Source organism: Mastigoproctus giganteus, chromosome 14 (genome assembly GCF_048544385.1).
Source record: "Mastigoproctus giganteus isolate SK-2022 chromosome 14, ASM4854438v1, whole genome shotgun sequence".
Classification (NCBI taxonomy): domain Eukaryota; kingdom Metazoa; phylum Arthropoda; class Arachnida; order Uropygi; family Thelyphonidae; genus Mastigoproctus; species Mastigoproctus giganteus.
The window spans coordinates 87,317,336-87,336,537 of record NC_143588.1 but is presented as its reverse complement, the minus strand read 5'-3'; the positions used below and the strand labels follow the sequence as shown (position 1 = coordinate 87,336,537).

General features: G+C 37.9%; 1 protein-coding gene across 8 annotated transcripts in view; it reads left to right on the top strand.

Moving 5' to 3' along the window:
* The window catches only part of capt (adenylyl cyclase-associated protein 1), a 286,557-nt gene that overhangs the window by 198,349 nt on the left and 69,006 nt on the right, over positions 1–19,202 (top strand). For all 8 annotated transcript variants that reach the window (XM_090389169.1, XM_090389168.1, XM_090389173.1 and 5 more), the window contains 2 exons: positions 5,909–5,986; positions 18,916–18,969. In XM_090389169.1, coding sequence (XP_090245295.1) covers positions 5,909–5,986; positions 18,916–18,969 — 132 coding nt within the window. The remainder of the gene's footprint in view (positions 1–5,908; positions 5,987–18,915; positions 18,970–19,202) is intronic.

Genomic DNA, 19,202 nt, shown 5'->3' with positions numbered 1-19,202 from the left:
TGAATTTGACGTTGTGCTATAGTAATTCGGTGGTACCATACTGCAGCTCCATATGTGACAATTGGTATGAATACTGCTGAATATAGAAAGCGTTGAGTTGGTCCTTTAAAACCCCAGGCCTTGCGGGTAAACCATGTTAACATAGTGATGTAATTTTTTATCTTTTCTTTGATAGCTTGGATATGGAGAATGAAAGTTCTATCGTCCAAAATTACTGCTAGGTACTTCACCGATCAGTAGTTTTTCAGTGGGCGGCTATTAAAACATATGGTAGGAGGTCTGGAGAAGTCCAGTTTGCCTTTCAATAGGAGGGTTTTGCTCTTCTCAGTGGAGACTAAGTTTATTTTCTGTGGGCCATATGGACAGAGCAGAGAGAACAACTGCAGCTTGGGTTTCTGTGGTGGCAAGGGTGGGGCCCTTGACGATGATAACCATGTTGTCTGCATAAGAAAGCTGAGTAGTGTGTGGGTGGTCCCTCAGGAGCCAGTTGTCGAGTATCATATTCCATACAGCTGGCCCCAGGATGGAGCCCTGGGAACAGCCTCGGGTTAGATGTCGGGTGATGCAGTGATATTTTGTTTTGATGCTGACCTTGCAGTTAGAGAAGTAGCTTTTGAGGCAGTGGTAGAAATTCCAGGTACAGTTAGAGACTCTGGCCCTCTGAAGAATGCCCAGCCACCACACAGTGTCAAAAGCTCCTTTGAAGTCAATGAAGATTGCCAATACATAAGTTGCATCTGACTGTTCTGCCACTTTGAGGGTTTTAGATAGAGATCAATTGTGGAGCACCCTTGTTTGAATCCAAATTGAAGCGAGGATGCCAAACCATTGGCTTCATATCGGAGTTAAAAGCGGGAGAGCAGCAGTCTCTCAAAAACCTTGCTGAGAATGGGAAGCAGTGCAATCGGGCGGTATGCCGTGGAGGTACCTGTGGGATCCTTAGGTAAGAGCCTCAGGTTAGCATGCTTCCAACATGATGGAAAGTTGCCCTCACTCAGACAGGTGTTGAAGAGCTGAAGAAGTATCATTGGAGCAATGGCCCAGAGACGTTGCACAGTCTCGCCTTCAATAAAATCCAGACCAGGAGCTTTCCTTTTTTTGATTTTTTTTAATTGCTGCATTGACTTCCTCCTCTGTGAATAGTTCCTCCATAATGTCTGGCTGGAAGCTGGAATTTTGTGCTGCAATCTTCCTGTGTATGTCAGAGTTGGTGATGTCTTGATATATTAGTTCATCCAGAATCCAGTTGATTGTATCTTCCCAATGTGTAGTCTCAGATGAGTCATCAGAGCGGACAGTTTGACATCCATGGATCCCAGCTTATTCCTCACGAGTTTGTGGACTAAACCTCACAGATTCCGGTTCCCCCTCAGTCTCGACAAGGGAACGCCAGGAACTCTGCTTGGCATGGTAAATTTTGTTAATATATTCACGGCGGACTGCTTTGAATCGGTCTCTATACTGTTCTAAGATGTGAGCAGGTTCCTGTGAATAGTGAGTTCCTGCGACCACCATGGTACAGATCTTGGGTTCCTGGCATATTTTTTTCATGGAAGCTTTGAGAAGCAGACTCTGCACAAAGTCTGTTTTCTGCACACTGTTCATTGATTGGTAAGAGTTGCTAGCTGCAGCCTGAAGAACGTCTTGAATTACATTGTCAAACCAGTCCCAGTTCGCTGTTTTAGTAGAGAATCTTGCAATATCCTGGATAGACAGTTGACGAGGAAAGGCAGAATCGGTAATGCCGTAGGTGATGAGGCGATGGTCGCTAGTAGTGGCCGTGTCATGCACCTGCCATTGAAGGAGTCTGTTACGAAGAGAAGTAGTAGTCAGTGTTATGTCCAGGTTAGACTCTCCAGTTCCCAAAGAGTAGGTGGTTGGTTGTCCAGGTCTGTTGATGATTTCAAGGCCACATGAGGCAATAAATTCATCTAACATCTCCTCTTGCATTGGTAGAGGTGCTGAACCATTGTGTCGACCGGGCATTCGAATCTGCTGCTAAAATGACACCAGAATTCTCCAGGAGGTCAAGAGCTTGTTCCAGTCAAGCTATGTGCGGGAGGGTATCAGTACCAAATTGGAAGTATGCCATTAAGACCGCAATAGAAGGGCTACAATAGAAGGCAGCCGCAGCTGCCTTCTATTGTAGCCCCAGCTAGGTTCGGAGTGCAAAGTGATTCTATCTGTGTTACTACGAGGTTTGGATTTCATATGATGATAGCAGCGAGGCACAATTGGTTTGTCGTCTGGATTTCCTGAAAGCCAGGGGTTAGCCAGAGACCCTTCCACGGATGCAGTAGGGTTCCTGAAGGAGAAGGATATCTAGATTCAACCCATCCATTAGAGGATGAAGCTGTGTTGCCACTGAGATGGTTTTTTGCCATTGATCTGGGCTATACGAAGTCTGGGAGGGGGTGGTGAGCATCCTATTTTCCATAGTTAGTCTTATTGCGTACTAGTTCTGCTGCTATTCTATATAGTAACTCTTAGCTACTCTTCTATATAGTAAACACATGGGTTGTGTTAGGGTAGCTAAGGATAGGAACAGGTGCATGTATACTTCCATGTACACCAATGCTAGGAGTTTGGTAAATAAATTTGATGAATTTCAGGTATTGCTCAGAACATCAAAAGCAGATATTGTTGGGATATCAGAGATGTGGTGTCACACAGATATAAGGAATGCAGAACTGGAATTTGGGGGGTAAAATGTGTACAGGAAGGATAGACAAGATAGGAAAGGAGGAGGGGTTATACTATTAGTTAAGAAACACAAAATCCAAGGAAGTGAAGCTAGTTGACATCGCTGGACAGTGCAGTGTTAAGTCAGTTTGATGTGACATAAGCATTGGGAGATCAAAATTGAGAGTAGGAGTGTGTTATAGGCCTAATGACTCTGATGAGTATAATAAGGAACTGTTCAGGGAAATAGTGGGCCAGTAAATCAAAGTCTTATAATGGGGTATTTTAATTTCCCAGATATTGACTGGAATTTGTGGGTTGGTCACTCCCACACTAGTCAGACTTTTGTGGATTTATTGGATGATTGTTTTCTGCAGCAGCATGTTCGAGAGGCAACCAGAGAAAGTAATACTCTTGATCTGGTTATCAGCAGTGATCATTCGTGTATTAAGAATTTGCAGATAAAGGAACCACTAGGTGGCAGTGATCACAGTGTGCTGAAGTGGGGTTTACTCAAAGAGGTAACTACCATCAGGAGCAAAGGGAAGGGTTTTTGCTTTTGTAAAGATGACTACCGTGGTCTGAGACAGTATTTAAATTTTATACGGTGGGACCAGTTGATGATGTTACCAACAGCAAATTCAAAATGGGAAGCATTCAAAGAACTTATCTTGGAAGCTACTAGGCTTTACATACCAACTAAGAAATATTGTTCAAGGTTTAGGCCTAAATGGATGTCAGATTAACTAATGAGACATGTGGCAGAGAAAAAAAATGCATGGGATACATATAAATTAATGGGTGACATGGAAGCCTATGATAGATAAAAGCTGGTCTGTAACCAAGTCACAAAGGAGATTAGGCAGGCAAAGGCAGATTATGAGAAATCCTTGGAAAAGGATGTAAAGAAAAACAGCAAAGAGTTCTTTACCTATGTAAACTCTAGAAGGAAAGGGATGAATCAGATTGGTCCACTGGATATTGATGAGGTTCAACTGTTGATGATCCTGCTCAGGTGGCTAACAAACTGAGTATTTTGCATCTACATTCACCCATGAGGAGTTATTGAGGGCAGGGAATGCCAGAGGTGAGTTAAACTCTGGCAGTGAGCTGGATGATTTTGTAATAACTGAGAGGAAAGTGGAGGAGAAATTGTTGATAGATCCCATCCACTCTGGATAGATCCCAGAGTGGATGGGATCTATCCAGAGTGGGATCTATCACATGTATACTGTCAAAGCAACTCTAGAGTTGCTTTGACAGTATACATGTGATATTCATTTGGCACACTCTTATGTTCTCTTGCCTTCAAAAGTGGTATATATGAAGTGTTTGGTGGGGATCTGAGGTAGTTTGAGCGTGGCAGCATAAGACAACTGGTGCTGAGTACCTTCATCAGAAGCTTGATTGGAGAGTAGCCCGATATTCAGAGCTGCTGTAGTTGGGTTTTTGGTTACTTCAGGTAGGGTTTGATCAGATTGTTGGAGTTGGGAATTGGCGGCCTTCAGCTGTTCATTTTCTATGATGACCTCATATAACTGCTTCTCTAGGGCCCCAGCAGTGCGAAATTTGTAATGATACGGCCCTGGTGACGTTGCTGTTTTTGCTACGGAGGCAGTATTCCATTTTGTGCCTCGGGTTGTGTATAATTTTAAGGTTGGGAAAATCTTTGCTGAATAAATTCAGCATTTCGTCACATTCCCTTCATCCTCCCATTGTTTAGGGGGGAGTGAACCAGATGCTTCAAGTCTTTTGAGAACCTTTTTCTTGAGGGGAGGAAGTCTCTTCGTGGATGCTGCGGGAGCACAATCGCTGTCCCCCCCATTACAATCAGCATCATCGCCACCGGGAGAGTTGTCTGCGGCAGGTATGATGTATCCATTTGCCGTGGAAGCTTGTTTTGTGGTCTGAATTTTGTTTCTAGTCATCGGGATCGAGGAGGGAACCCCCTTCGAGTTTTCTTCCCCCGAGGACTGGTGCGGTTGCCTGCAGGAGCGCAGCGAAACTCTACAATGTGCATTTCCTTTTTTCAGACATTATGCATAGCTATAGCAGCAGATGCCAAAACAAGCATTAATTGGGGAGGGGTAGTCAGTTTACTATTCTGCAGTAGTCTGAAGAAGAACAATACCAAAAGTCTAATGGGTTAACTACAGGTGGTCGTGGGTGGGCGGGCAACCTCTGCCGAAGGCAATATAGTGACCAAGGAGCACTCTTCCCAGCAGTGACCTTTAGCCGGTCAGACAATGGCAGTGGTTTGCTTTGGCTTTAACAAAATTGTTCAAACACAAATTAAAAGTTACTTATCTGCTATAAGTCTTGTGCCTCCATGACCCATATAAATGGAAAGCATTTGGCGTCTGCCATAAGATTATAACCATCATATTGGGTAATAAGCTAGATTTTTTACTAAATTTTAGTTACTTTAGGGAGCACAATTGACCATGAACTTGTACTGCCGGCCACCTGGCGGATCATCAACAGTCGAACCACCATCAATATCAAGTGGACTGATATGTGTATCGCATTCCCCCCCATAAAGAACTCTCTTCTGTTAACAAGCACAGGCCATGCTGAGCAAAATTCTACCCCATAGTCTAGACAGGTGGCAGACAGCCTAGGTTCGCATGCCAAGGACTGAAAACAGGAAGCTGTTTTCCAAGTGATAGTTGCTTCGTGATTAAAACGAGGCCAGACATACAACAAAATGCACAAGCATGGCTAGGCAAAGTTTTACTTCACCACAGCAGCATCCAGCATGTATGAGAGAACTCTCTAGAGTTGCTTTGACAGTATACATGTGATATTCATTTGGCACACTCTTATGTTCTCTTGCCTTCAAAAGTGGTATATATGAAGTGTTATATATAGATATATACAGAAAGCTTTTGAACTTGCACATCATTTGGGGGCATTGATTTGAAAAGGGCAAATGTGGGAAGTACTTACTTGAATAGAACTTTTTTGTTATTCAATCTACCATTTTTAAGTTTATGCTTGCTTCTTGTGTTAGAACTCATACATTGCAGTTTGACAACTGTTCAAATCTAACATTGTCCATTTTTGAAACTGTAATAAGTTCTTTTTTTTCTGAATGATGCATATCTAACTATTCAAAATTGTTTTCCTTTGGAAATTAATTCCCATTATATATATTACAATCAAATTTTCAGTCAGTGTGATTATGTTGCAAAGTGTTAAATATAAAAAATTTTATTTCCTTAAGGCTGACATGGTAGAAGCAGCTTTTAAGGCTCAACGAAACTTTCTTGAAGTAGCATCCAGATCGAAAGAACCTGCTCAGGTAACCACCAGTGCTTATTTTTAAAAAATATCCTTTTTTTTTATAGTCAAAAAATTAATAAACATCTTTTTAAAAAAAAAAAAAACGTTTGACAGATGCATTTTAAGAATGCATGAATAGTTGTAAATTGATGAAAGCAACTCTGTGTGTGTGTGTGTGTGTGTGTGTGTGTGTGTGTGTGTGTGTGTGTGTGTGTGTGTGTGTGTGTGTGTGTGTGTGTGTGTGTGTAAATATATATATATTTTTATTAATTTTATTATATGCCTTAGTTGTACTAAAGCAAAAAAATCTAAAGAAGTTTATACATTCAACATGAAAATAGCAAAAAATCAGTTATAAAGAAAATAATACAATTCTATTTTTTTTTTTTTTTTTTTAATTTAAACTTTTCTACTATATGCAGATTTTGATATTGATTAATCAAAAAAATGATAGCTTTATAATAAAGTTATTTACATTCTTAGAAAGCTTCTGTTCCTTCCACCATTGCAGTATATAGTCATCTTTACTCTAACACCTGGCGCCTCCGTGGGCAGGAGCGGCAGTGCGCAGCACACGCTTCTTGATTGGACCGGGGTTCGAACCCGTGACTACCAAATACGGAGGATGCAGAAAGGTCAGGGAATGACCACCACATATCCCCAGAGCAATATGGCCTTAGTTGCTAATGCTCCTAAAAACCAAAGAACAACAACTCTAACACCTAACTTTGCTTAGGAAAGCATTTTTTCCCTACATATGATTAAGATTATGCCAATAGCTTAGATATTCTAAGATTATACAGACTGACCTTGAATGTGCAACATTTTCATATAGTTATGATTTGGTGTTTGGTCTGCTCTGCCCTGTAAGAGTGAAGCCTTTTGTTATAATTGTAAATTATTTTTAAATAGTACTATTTCAATTCCACTTGTAAATGGTGGATTCAAAGATTGGCAACATTTAATAAGACATTTGAATATTCACGAAAAAAGCAATATGCATGCTTGAATGTACTAACAAATAAATTTGCGTAAAAATTTAGAATTACAAAATACAGTAGATGCACATCATTAAAGTCTGATAAATCAAGAAAAAATAAGATGGCAACCAGTATTAAAGAGTTGTTCTTTGCATTCAATATTTAGCAAAACACTTTGGCTTTAAGGGGTACTAATTCAAAATTATTCGATAACAATAATGGAAACTTTTTTGTAATTAATACAAGTGATTGTCAAATTTGATTCCACTTTATCGGAACACATCCAACGTATTCAGATTGATAAAACTTCGCATGTCACATTATTTAGGAGACAAAATTCAAAATGATATTTTAAATATAATAGAAAACAGTATAAGGACAAATTTTAGATCAGTTACAGGAAGCTAAATATTATTTTTTGATTTTGTATTGTACACCTGATGCCAGTCATCAGGAACAAGTGACAATTATTTTAAGATTTGCAATTCATAATGATGAAACAAAAAATTGAAATTAAGGAACATTTTTTTAGGTTTCTGTTATTGAAAATAACAGAAACCTAAAAAATGTGAAGTTGAAAATATGACTGGTAGTGGGCTAACTACACTCATTTTTGAATTTTTGGAAAAATGTAACATTAATATTCAAAATATGCATGGGCAAGACTTTTCATATTGGCAGGGGCCAATATGAAAGGAAAACATGTCTTCAGGAAAAAAATTTTAGATATAAAATCCCAAGCCTTTTTCGTACCTTGCACTGCACATACTTTGAATTTAGTGGTGAGTAATGCGACAAAAATATCTTGAGAAAATTGATTTTTTTTTTTTTTTTTTTTTTTTGGAATTATACAAGAACTTTAATTTTTTTTCTAGTACTAAAACAGTGGTCAGTATTAAAAAAACAAAGTTTCAAATCTTTCGCTGAAGTCTTTGTCAGACACGCATTGGGAAAGTCGAATTGATACTATAAAACCTCTAGTACAATCTACAACAAATTGATGATGATCTCTATGAAATATATTCAGATTGTGATAAAATTCGAGTTAAAAACAAAACATCAGTCTCAGTCATTGTCAAATAAAATTAGATCTTTTAAATTCTTGTGCTCTACTATCATTTAGTTTGACGTTTTATCTAATGTAAATTTTGGAAGCAAATTATTACAAAATACACAATCGGATATATTAACATCACTAACGCATTTAATAAAATTAAAGGAAACAATTATAAACTTTAGAACAGATGAGCATTTTGTACATGTACTTGAAAACGCAGCAAAAATTGCTAGCTCATTGCAAATTGACACTGATTTTTCGAAAGAAAACCTAAGAATGGGAAGCTCAAGGTTTATAATAACAATTTTAATTTTTACAATATAGTGAGCTAAGTAAAATGTCAAAATATGAAATTTTAAAACATGAGGAATGTCCAAAAGATATTGTTGCTGTTGATCTTGCAAATGAAATACAAATTTTTCAAAATTATGTCCGTGAATCAGACTCCACAAGAAATTACGTTTTATATTCAAAAATAATTTTAACCACTCTGCTTGCTAATACAGCAGACTCTCGATTAACCGGGACACTTCAAGACACCAAATTTAAAGGGGGGGGGGGGCGAAATTCAAGTAATAACTAGAATAGGTATAAACAGATATTTTGCAAGTCGTAAATAAGCGGCAAACGGCATTATAAGTCATCATCGGGAGATTAGCGTACCTATTATCTTGTCTTCACGTCCGCCGCTCAAAAGTAAAAGAGAGAGAGAGACCAAATATTTAGTTTGTTTTACTGTGTCGCATTGATTGTTGTGTTCCGTTGCAGAGCAAAAGGACAAATTTTGTTTCGTTATTTATGTCAAGTGTGTCGGAATTTTTTTTTTTTTTTTATAGTAAATTTTTTTTTTTTTTTGTTTGTTTAGAAATCTCAAAAGTGGTGGTTAAACGCAAAAGAGTTGCGTTTTCAGTTAAACAAAAACTTGAAATTATTCAAAAGTTTGAAAACGGTGCATCTGTTTAATATCTAAGGAATCATTATAGTATGGATGTATCAAAATGGCCAAACATTAACAGGTATTGCGTGGAATTCAGATTTGTCAATAATAACATAGTAGCAATATGTTATTAGTCATTCCCGAGTTACGTAAAACTCGACAAAGTAAGAAGTCCTGGAACATATCCTTAAGTATGTCGGGGACTTTTGTATTTTTGGAATAACCGGGAAATTGATCATCTGGGATTTGTTTTTTACCATCTATCCTGGAAAATCGAGAGTCTACTGTATATTTATTTCATTAAGAATAATGTTAACAATGCCCGTATCAGTTGCTAGTGGTGAACGCTCTTTTTTGAAATTAAAATTAATAAGAAATTACCTCTGCTCATCAATGCATCAACAAAGGTTTAAATAACTTGGCAATAACATCTATAGGAAGTTATATTTGTAATTCTTTAGATATGAAAAATATGACTGATTTTCTTAAATTTGTCAGCCAAAGCAAGACAAGTTAAATTTATATATTTTGTTATTGTTTTATTATTATTATTTACATTTTAATTTTAAGTTTTTATATAGTTTTGTTATTGTCTGCATTGAAAGCAAAATAAATATATATTTTTATTTTTTACTTCAAGTATCATGTTATTTTGTGTTTAAAAATTATTTTGGAAATATTTTTTTTTAAATTTGCAAAAATAAATTTATATAAGAAAAATGACTGCAAGGGGGTAGGGGTGGCAATAAGAAGTTTCACCAGGGCAGTATTATAGCCTGGCTTGGTCCTGATTGTAACTGTACCATTTCATTTGTAGATTGATCTTTGAGACTGTCACCAACATGCTCTTAGGCATGCCAATGTGGGAGTCTATACACTGATGAAACTGATATTCAGGCGACACCCAAGTCGCCAAGTCAAGTGGACATAAGTTTTGCACACCAGTGTAGAAATTAAGGACCAACACTATTTCTAAAGGGTTACAACCACAAAATCTTTACTTAAGGTACTCTTTACTGATGAGAGTAGATTCAGTCTCAGTGATTCTGGATGTCAGCTAATCTGGCGATAGGTTGGCACATGGCATCACCTCACAAACATCACTGAAAGGGATCAGTATGGCGGCTGAGGTGTTCTCGTCTGGGGAGGCATTATCTTGAATGGACATACACAACTCCAGATACTGGAAGGCAGTACTGTAACTGGTGCATGTTACTGTACTGAGGTAATCTGCTCCGAGGTGCCATTGGCCCCAAGTTTGTTTATGGATGATATTACCACACCCCATCGCACTGCAGCTGTTGATATGCTTTTGGAAAGTGAGGACATTATTCTTATGGATTGGCTTGCCTGTTTCCCCCAATCTAAATCCCATAAAACACATATGGGACGCTCTGGGGAGATGCCTAGCAGCACGTCCACACCCATCAGAAACAGAAAATCTTCACCAGCTGAAGATGGCACTGACAGAGGAATGGATGATGTTACCACAAGAACTTATCAACAACATTGTTCTAAGTATGGACAGGTGGTGCAAAGTCTGCATCGACAATAGAGGTGGCCATATCTCCTACTGAGGACCACCTCTTCCCTTTGTTCCATCTTCGGCAGTGATGCATCTGTATCATGGCAGCCAGTGCTATGTTGCCATTTTTGAATAAAGTCTCTCTGTACTGTTTTGTTTCCATTTTTGTGTCGGTGTTGTTTCCTTCCTCATTTCTGTACCTCAAGAGTTTCCTTTGGTATGCTTTTCCAGTATCCAGACCACTCCTATGAGAAGCTACAGGTGAAAAACTGACTGGTTCTTAAATTTTGCACACCAGTGTATAAAGTCTGTATGGTCTGTGACAGCCATATCCTCTTCTTGCACTTTCATGATTGTGGCAATGTTGGTAATCCTGGGTATAACCCTCATGTGCAAGTCCTGAAATACTGCAGCTAGCATACTAGAGATGACCACCCAGGTGTGAACAAAAGTAATCAGGGGTCGAGGTGTGGTGCCCACACCACACGGAGGATTGCTACTCTTCTGTGTTACCAGGCAATACTAGGTGGTAGACGACTCACATCAACCATTGCAATACCACCACTTTGCTTATTGATGGCTTGAAGGGGTGGAACCATGTTTAGTATTCAGAGCAAAGCTCTGGTATCCCCCAATCAATTCCATCATGCAGTATTATTGATGCCTTTTGATTTTATGATGAACATCATGGCGGGATATAATCTTCCTTGCATTTTGAGAGTTCAGATTTAAAACGATATTCGCAGGCTGGCCACTAGATAGTCCACCGGACCCGAACCTCTAGGAGGCTTCTGGAGCAACTAGCGTATAATCTTGCTGCCTCTATTCTGCCAGATACTGATGGGAAGGAGTCCAAGTAGTGTGCGTGGGGCCATTGTTGAGGCCACATTATGTCAAGGAGCTAGGTATATTCTTACCATCTGTACCCATATCCAAAAATTTCATTACTTCATACAGCATGTCCTTGCCACCCTATCTCAATACAGCATTAATTGTCAAACTGATAGAACAAAGTTATCTGCAAAAAGATCTAAACCTCCCAAAAACTTCTTCATTCATTTCAAAAAATAACCATGTCTTAGTTCTAATCTCAATGTCCATTTACACTACGGTGTGCGAAACCCCATGTGCTTTTTCTCACAGAATCCCAATTATTGGTTGATTCAACCACTGCTCATCTCAGTTGTCCAAATTATTGCTGTATTATTCCTTTCACTTCAAAGGTGGTACTCATGCTTATGTCCATTCTGATATTCCCTGTCAGAGACTTAGTAATTGGGAATCTCCTCTTTTTGATCTTCTCTGTACCATACTCTGTCAAATTCATTTGTTGCCTCTATCGTTCTCCCAACTCTACTAATCACTCGGAACTCTTTGCCTTCCTCTCTTTGAAACTTTCTGAAGTCCAGTTGTCCTAAAAGTGAGGTAATTTTCCTGGGTGATTTGAATGTTCACAATTCCAGCTGGCTTCTGTTTTTCTAGCCACAGATCCAGCTCTTCTGATGGCAACATTTATTCAGATTGTGTCGGTGAAATTATTCTTATAGGAATGAAATCCTTTATTACAAACTCTACTTAAAATCTCATCCTTTAGCTAAACCTTAGTTTTCTAATAAATGTGCTAAGGCTGTTCAAGAGAAGAATATAATGTGTTGCCTATTGTAATTGGCTTGTATCCAAACCTTCCGGTTCATTTATTGCCTCTGACACCAGAGCTTGCAACAATTGTAAAGCAGTTATTAATCAGTCCAAATTAAATTTGGAGTAGGCTAAGAGTAGAAAACTTGCTTCTTGTTCAAATGGTAGTTGAGCATTCTGATCTCTTACCAAAACTATTGGCTGCAAGTTTTGCCCATCTCTGTTCCCACTTGTCACAACCAGATGGTTCTATTGCTGCTTCAGCCAAAGATAAACCTGACCTGCTAGCATCTTGCTTTTTTACCCAATGCATGTATTGATGATCTTGGTAAACCACCACTTACCATTCCGAGTAAAATTCTTTCAATGTCTCCTGTGGTCTTCTGTCAAAAGGATGTCAGAAGGATTTTTAACAATCTTGATGCTCAGAAAGCTCTAGGTCCGGGTGGTATTTCTTCACTTGGTCTCAAAACAGTGTTCCTGAACTTACTCCAGTTCTGTCACCTTTTTTCACTTACTTATTCCAAAAGTGTTTTCTCTTCTGCTTGGAAATTTCCTCATATTCAGCCAGTTCCTAAAACGGAGATGAATTCACACAACCAAATTATCCCATTGCACCTACTTCTAATCTTTCTAAAGTAATAGAGAAATCTATTATTCACCAACTCCTAAACTATCCGAATCCATATTGCCGATCAACAGTCGGCAATATGGATTCCCAGTGTCGATCCACTGGTGATATTCTGGTTTATGTTACCCTTCCACTGACAAATTCAATGGACAAGTTTAGTGAAACTCAAGCAGTTGCCCTTGACATCTTAAAGGCTTTTGATCGTTTTGGCATAAAGGTCTTCTAAATAAGCTTCGATCTTATGGTTTGCCCAACTGTTTTTTGTAGTTGGTATCCAGTTTTCTCTCTGACCGCTCACTGCAGATGGCTCTGTCTTCCAAACTCTCCGCTAATGCAGGTGTTCCCCAAGATTCAGTTCTTTTTACAACTTTTTTACTCGTATATATTAATAATTTTCTTCCAGTGACCGGAAATCCTATCCATAGTTTTGCTGATGACAGCACATTGCATTCCACCTTCCAGTTTGAGAAACCTTGCCCTGCACAAACAGCTTCACATTCTCGAATATCTGGTAGCAATTCCTTAAATGCTGATCTCCAGGTAATTCTCCAGTGGGGCAAAGTTAACTTACTTCATTTCAATCCTTCTAAAACTCAGTCCTGTCCTGTCTTATATCTAGCAAAAAGTATTCTACTCCTACGTTTATCTTTGATGACACTGATCTCTTGACATAAGCACATTACAAATATTGCTTCCTTTGCATCTAAAAAACTGGGTTCTCTCTTTTACTTTCAGCATTATTTTTCTTCCAAACAGCTGTTCACTCTGTATAAATTGGAAATCTGACCTACCATAGAATATTGTTACCACAACTGGGGTATGCCCCCAAAACTTCTGTCTCAGGCATCTAGATTCCATTGAGAAGAGGGCAAGGTTAATTAATGACTCATCTGTGTCCATTCTCTGTCTTACAGACATTGTTTTTATAGACTCTTCCATGGGCACTGTTTTTCTGAATTGGCTATAGCATTAGTAGAGGTGTATGATGCAAGAAAGCAAACTTATACAGTATCAGCAAAAAAAAAAAAAAAAAAACCTTCCCATTTCACCCATCCATTTGCTCCAAAAGTTTGTACATTTCTTCCTTGAATTTCTTTAAGCTTTCAACTATCACAACGAAAGATGGAGGTTTTCTTTCAGCAATAAACTACCCCCTGGGTAAAGGCAAATTTCCGCACATCTATTCTACAACTGTCTTTTCTCAATTTGAATTTATGCCTCCTCGGGTTCATAATCTGAGCAAGAAGAAGAATCTTGCTCAAACCATTCAAAGCCTTATACACTTCAGTCAGATCACATTGTGGGTGCCTAGTCTCCAGATGCTGCAATTTCCAAAACTTAAGCCTTTCTTGGTAAGAGGACCCCCTAGGTATCCCTCACCAGTTTTCTTGCCCTTCTTTGTTCTCGTTTTAGCAACTCTACATCCTTCCTAAATGAGGCTTCCAAACCTGTATGCAGCACTCAAAGTGTGGCCAACCATTGCCATATACAAAGGGATAATCACCTCCTTATCCCTACTAGCAAAATTCCTGTATATCATTGACAAGACCCCCATGACTTGCCCTGGCAGCCTCTCTGCACTGCTCATAAAACTTCATATCTGACTACACAATTTCCCCCAGGTCTTTTTCATTATCTGCTACCCATATACATTATTTTCCATTTGTCAATGTTAAACTTCAGTTACACTTCTCAGCCCATCTGCTCAACTTTTCTAGATCCAGTTGCAGCAGCATACTGTCATTAGTGTCATTAACAACCCTGCCAACCTTCATATCATCTGCAAACTTGGACATTAAAATTGATATACCATCATCAATATCATTTATATATACAAAAGACAACAATGGACCCAACACCAAACCTTCATGGACTAATGTTAATATTGGGACTCCAATAATAACATTAGTCCATGAAGAGCAGTGTCCATTGATTACCACTCTGTCTTCTCCTACTCAACCATCCTGTTATTCATTATAGCAACTTTCCCTTAAAGCCATACTGCTCCAATTTGTACAGTAGTCATCCATGTGCAATAGTATCAAAAACTTTCCAGAAATCCTTATGTGATATCAAAATTATTATTTGCATCCAGTTCCTTTGTGACCACATCATAGTAGCCAATCAGATTGGTCAGACAAGACGTCCCCTTATCAAACCCATGGTGTGTTTGAATTATTACTGCAGTCTTGTCTAGATGATCCTGCAATGCTTTTTTAACCAGGGTCTCCATTATTTTCCCTGGAACAGAAGACTAACAGGTCCGTAATTGCTGGTGTCACCCTTTGATTCCTTTTTGTAAATGGGGGATACATTTGCACATCTCCAGTCCATGTGGACCTCCCCTTAGTCCAAGGTTGCTCCCATAATTATGGCAAAGGGTTTGCTTACTTCCCTTGCCACTTCCTTTAATATAACTGGATAGATCCCGTCCACCCCAGGTTCTTTTCTTATGTTTAAGTAAAACAATTTCTCCTCCACTTTGCTCTCAATTATTACAAAATTACAAAAGAGACTGCTTCTACAGGGACGAGATACTCTTAAATAGAAAGGGTGCAAGAATATTTGTTGATGCTATTGAGGCAGTGTTAGGTGGGTTGGAAAACTGCTAGCTTGGGGGGGATATACAGAGTAATAGATTAACAGTAGCCGCTGGCAGAGGTGAAAGTGGTTCTTGTACTGCTTCTATTGGAATGAGCAGCAGACTGGAAAACAAGATGCAGGGTATTTCAGAGACTGCTGGGAGTCATTGCAGTACAAGCAATCACATTGGTTGTGTTAGGGTAGCTAAGAACAGGAACAGGAGCAAGTATACTTGCATATACACCAATGCTAACAGTTTGGTAAATAAATTTGATGAATTTGAGGTGTTGGTCAAAACATCAAAGGCAGATATTGTTGAGATATCAGAGACGTGGTGTCACACAGATAAAGGAATGCAGAACTGGAATTTGGGGAGTACAATGTGTACAGGAAGGATATACAGGATACACAAAATTCAAGGAAGTGCAGCCAGTCAACATCATTGGACAGTGCAGTGTCGAGTCGGTTTGGTGTGACATAGGCACTGGGGGATCAAAATTGAGAGTAGTAGTGTGTTATAGGCCTAATGACTCTGAGTATAATAAAAAAAAAAAAACTGCACAGGGAAATAGTGGGCCAGTGAATCGGTGTGTCTTATAATGGGGGACTTTAATTTCCCAGATATTGACTGGAATTTGTGGGTTGGTCATTAACACACTAGCAAGGCTTTTGTGGATTTATTGGTTGACTGTTTTCTACATCAGCATGTTCGGGAGGCAACTAGAGGGAGTAATACTCTTGATCTGATTATCAGTAGTGATTCTTCTATCATTAAGAATCTGCAGATAAAGGATCCACTAGGTGGCAGTGATCACAGTGTGCTGAAGTGGGATTTACTCAAAGGGGTGACTACCATCAGCGGTAAAGGGAAGGATTTTTGCTTTCGTAAAGATAACTACGGAGGTCTGAGACAGTATTTAAATTCTATGCGGTTGGACCAACTGATGATGTTACCAATAGCAAATTCAAAATGGGAGGCATTCAAAGAATTAATTTTGGTAGTTGCTAGGCTTTATATACCGACTAAGAAATATTGTTCAAGGTTTAGGCCTAAATGATGTCAAATGAACTAATGAGACATGTGGCAGAGAAGAAAAATGCATGGGATACATATAAATTAATGGGTAACATGGAAACCTCTGATAGATATAAGCTGGTCTGTAACCAAGTCACAAAGGAGATTAGGCAGGCAAAGGCAAATCATGAGAAATCTTGGGCAAAGGATGCAAAGAAAAACAGCAGAGAGTTCTTTACCTATGTAAACTCTAGAAGGAAAGGGATGAGTCAGATTGGTCCACTGGATATTGATGAGGTTCAACTGTTGATGATCATGCTCAGGTGGCTAACAAACTAAATGAGTATCTTGTATCTGCATTCACACATGAGGAGTTATTCAGGGAGGAGAATGCTAGAGGTGAATTAAACTCTGGCAGTGAGCTAGATTATTTTGTCATAACTGAGAGTGAAGTGGAGGACAAATTTTTGAAGATAAACATAAAAAAGGCACCAGGGGTGGATGGGATCTATCCAGTTATGTTAAAGGAGGCAGCAAAGGAAGTAAGCAAACCCTTTGTCCCCCTATTGTTTTATTATGTATGGTTTGCGTTTACTTTTTCTCTACTGGTTTGCCATGCTACTGGCGTATGTTTTATTTACTTTTATTTTAATTTATTATAAGCAGCATGCGGTGGATTATGCATTAATGCAACCATTGATTCTTGCGATACTAATTTTCTTTTACTTTTCTTTTTATCATAATTAGTTGAGGATGGGATATCTGCAAGATGGTAGGCAGTTCTAAAAACTTTTCAAGTCTAGTCTTGATTTTAAATTCATAATTCTTGTAAACAGAAAAGGATATTAAAACAGTTATAAAGTTCATACTGCAAAGAAAAATCTTTACTTTCATGTGTGGAAACCCTATTATATCAGACAATTCCAGCCTGAAGATTACAGTAAAAGTGTGGAATTTGCTGGAATCATGGCTTTGGAAAAGGATGATAGTCGTCATCTGTTTAGCAACATGCTATGGTCTCATGCAGTTGTCTTCTATATTTGATATTCAAAATGTTAGTATTGGACTGAACAGTATGCAAGTATGCCATTTGAAAACATGCAGTCTGAGCCTATGGTATCAGTTTTATGTGGAGAATTGATCACTGATTTTAGAGGGGGCAAACTTTACAGAATATTTTTTCAATTATATAACTTGTGGAAAAAATGCTTAAGTAGTCCAAATCATTGTTTTGAAAATTTGGTATATAATTATTTATAAATTTTATCTGCTTAAATAATAACTCATCACTTGAACTTTTTTTCCTACCTTGTATCGGTAATAACTGCATTTTGTTTTAAGTTCATCAGTAGTCATTAAATTTCACCTGTACACTGCTTTGGCCCATCTCTTCCCACAAACAGAAGCATTTACAGATACCCTCTTAGGGTCATTGATGAATGTGAAAAAAAAATTTAATGATGTTATTGCTATGTTAATGATGCGAGGTAGAATCAAAAATGTATGGAAAAGTTTCGAAGTTATCTGATAATGGCAAGATTGTTTGCAGAATTAAAAAGGAAACAAGAATTGTTGAAAGAGATTCATTTTAGTTTGGGCAGCCCTATGAAATGCTAAATCCTGAAAATTGAGGTGAAAATTTTGGGAAAGCAGAGAATAAGTGTCAGAGTTCGAAATCAGTCACAAAAATATCTCAAAGTAGTAGTTGAACTTGTTCACTATTGTTGAGTGGCCTGAATATTAACTGTTTTAGACAAACAATAGAGAATGAACTTGCTGTGTGAAATTTTAACCTTTTTTTTTTAATAAAGATTCGGATAAATGTTATCATATTCAGTGACGAAGACAGTTTTGCAACACGTTTTTTTAACCCTGAAATCTTAGGTAAAGCTGTTTTTTGTTTAGGGGTGCAGGATAGGAGCATTAGAATGCTAAAATCGATGGAGGCGATTAAGAAAAAAATTTATTTGTGGTGCTTGCTGTGCAACAATGATCCTATTCATAAGACATTGTTTATGCAGACTAAAATTTACAAGTATAGATTTCAACAATTAAGTCACTCTTTATTTAATTTTTCGTAAATTTTATTTTTGACATCTTGAATCCCTTTGTGGAATGCATTTTTCAGACAAAACTTGAAGGGGGGGTAACTGTGGGAAACCGATTTGGAATCATTGGAAGACATTTCTTTAGAAAGCATGAAAACCACCTTCACAAAATGCAATAAATAAATGCAGTATGGTTGGAATGGTGTGTAGTTATGTAGAAATGTATTGTACTATAGCTGTGAATTCATTAAGTTATTCGTACAATTTTTTTTTTATCCCCAGCAGCCTTCTTTATGCTCCTCTTAGAATTTTAATTATTTTCTGTATGTCAGTTTCCTTTATTATTGTACATGATCTTTTTTAATTCATACTAATTTCCTTCATAGAATGATTATCTGTTTTAATACCATTATAAACTTATTTAGAATTTTAGAGCTCAAAGGCTCCTTAATTATTGAGTTTGACCTTCATATTATTGAAAGATTATTTTTTTGTGCAAAAATTGTGATTAATAAAATTAACATTACTTTACAGAATGTTTTAATTACTCTTCTGAAGCCTACATCAGACCAAATTCAAGCAATACAAGTAGGTCGGAATTTATTTTTTGTGTGTGTAACTGGTTTATTTTAACCCTTTAACTCTTTCAGTTGTATTTTTATTTTTAAGATCATTTCAGATAAATTTCAAATCTGTCAATTTATGTCTTAATCTTCCAGTATGTGCTGCCATCTCTTATCTGTGCTTCCAACTAATAGTAGACAGTTTTAATATATGGCATCATGAAAAGTTTTAAAAATCAGCAAAGAAGAGTGCATCGG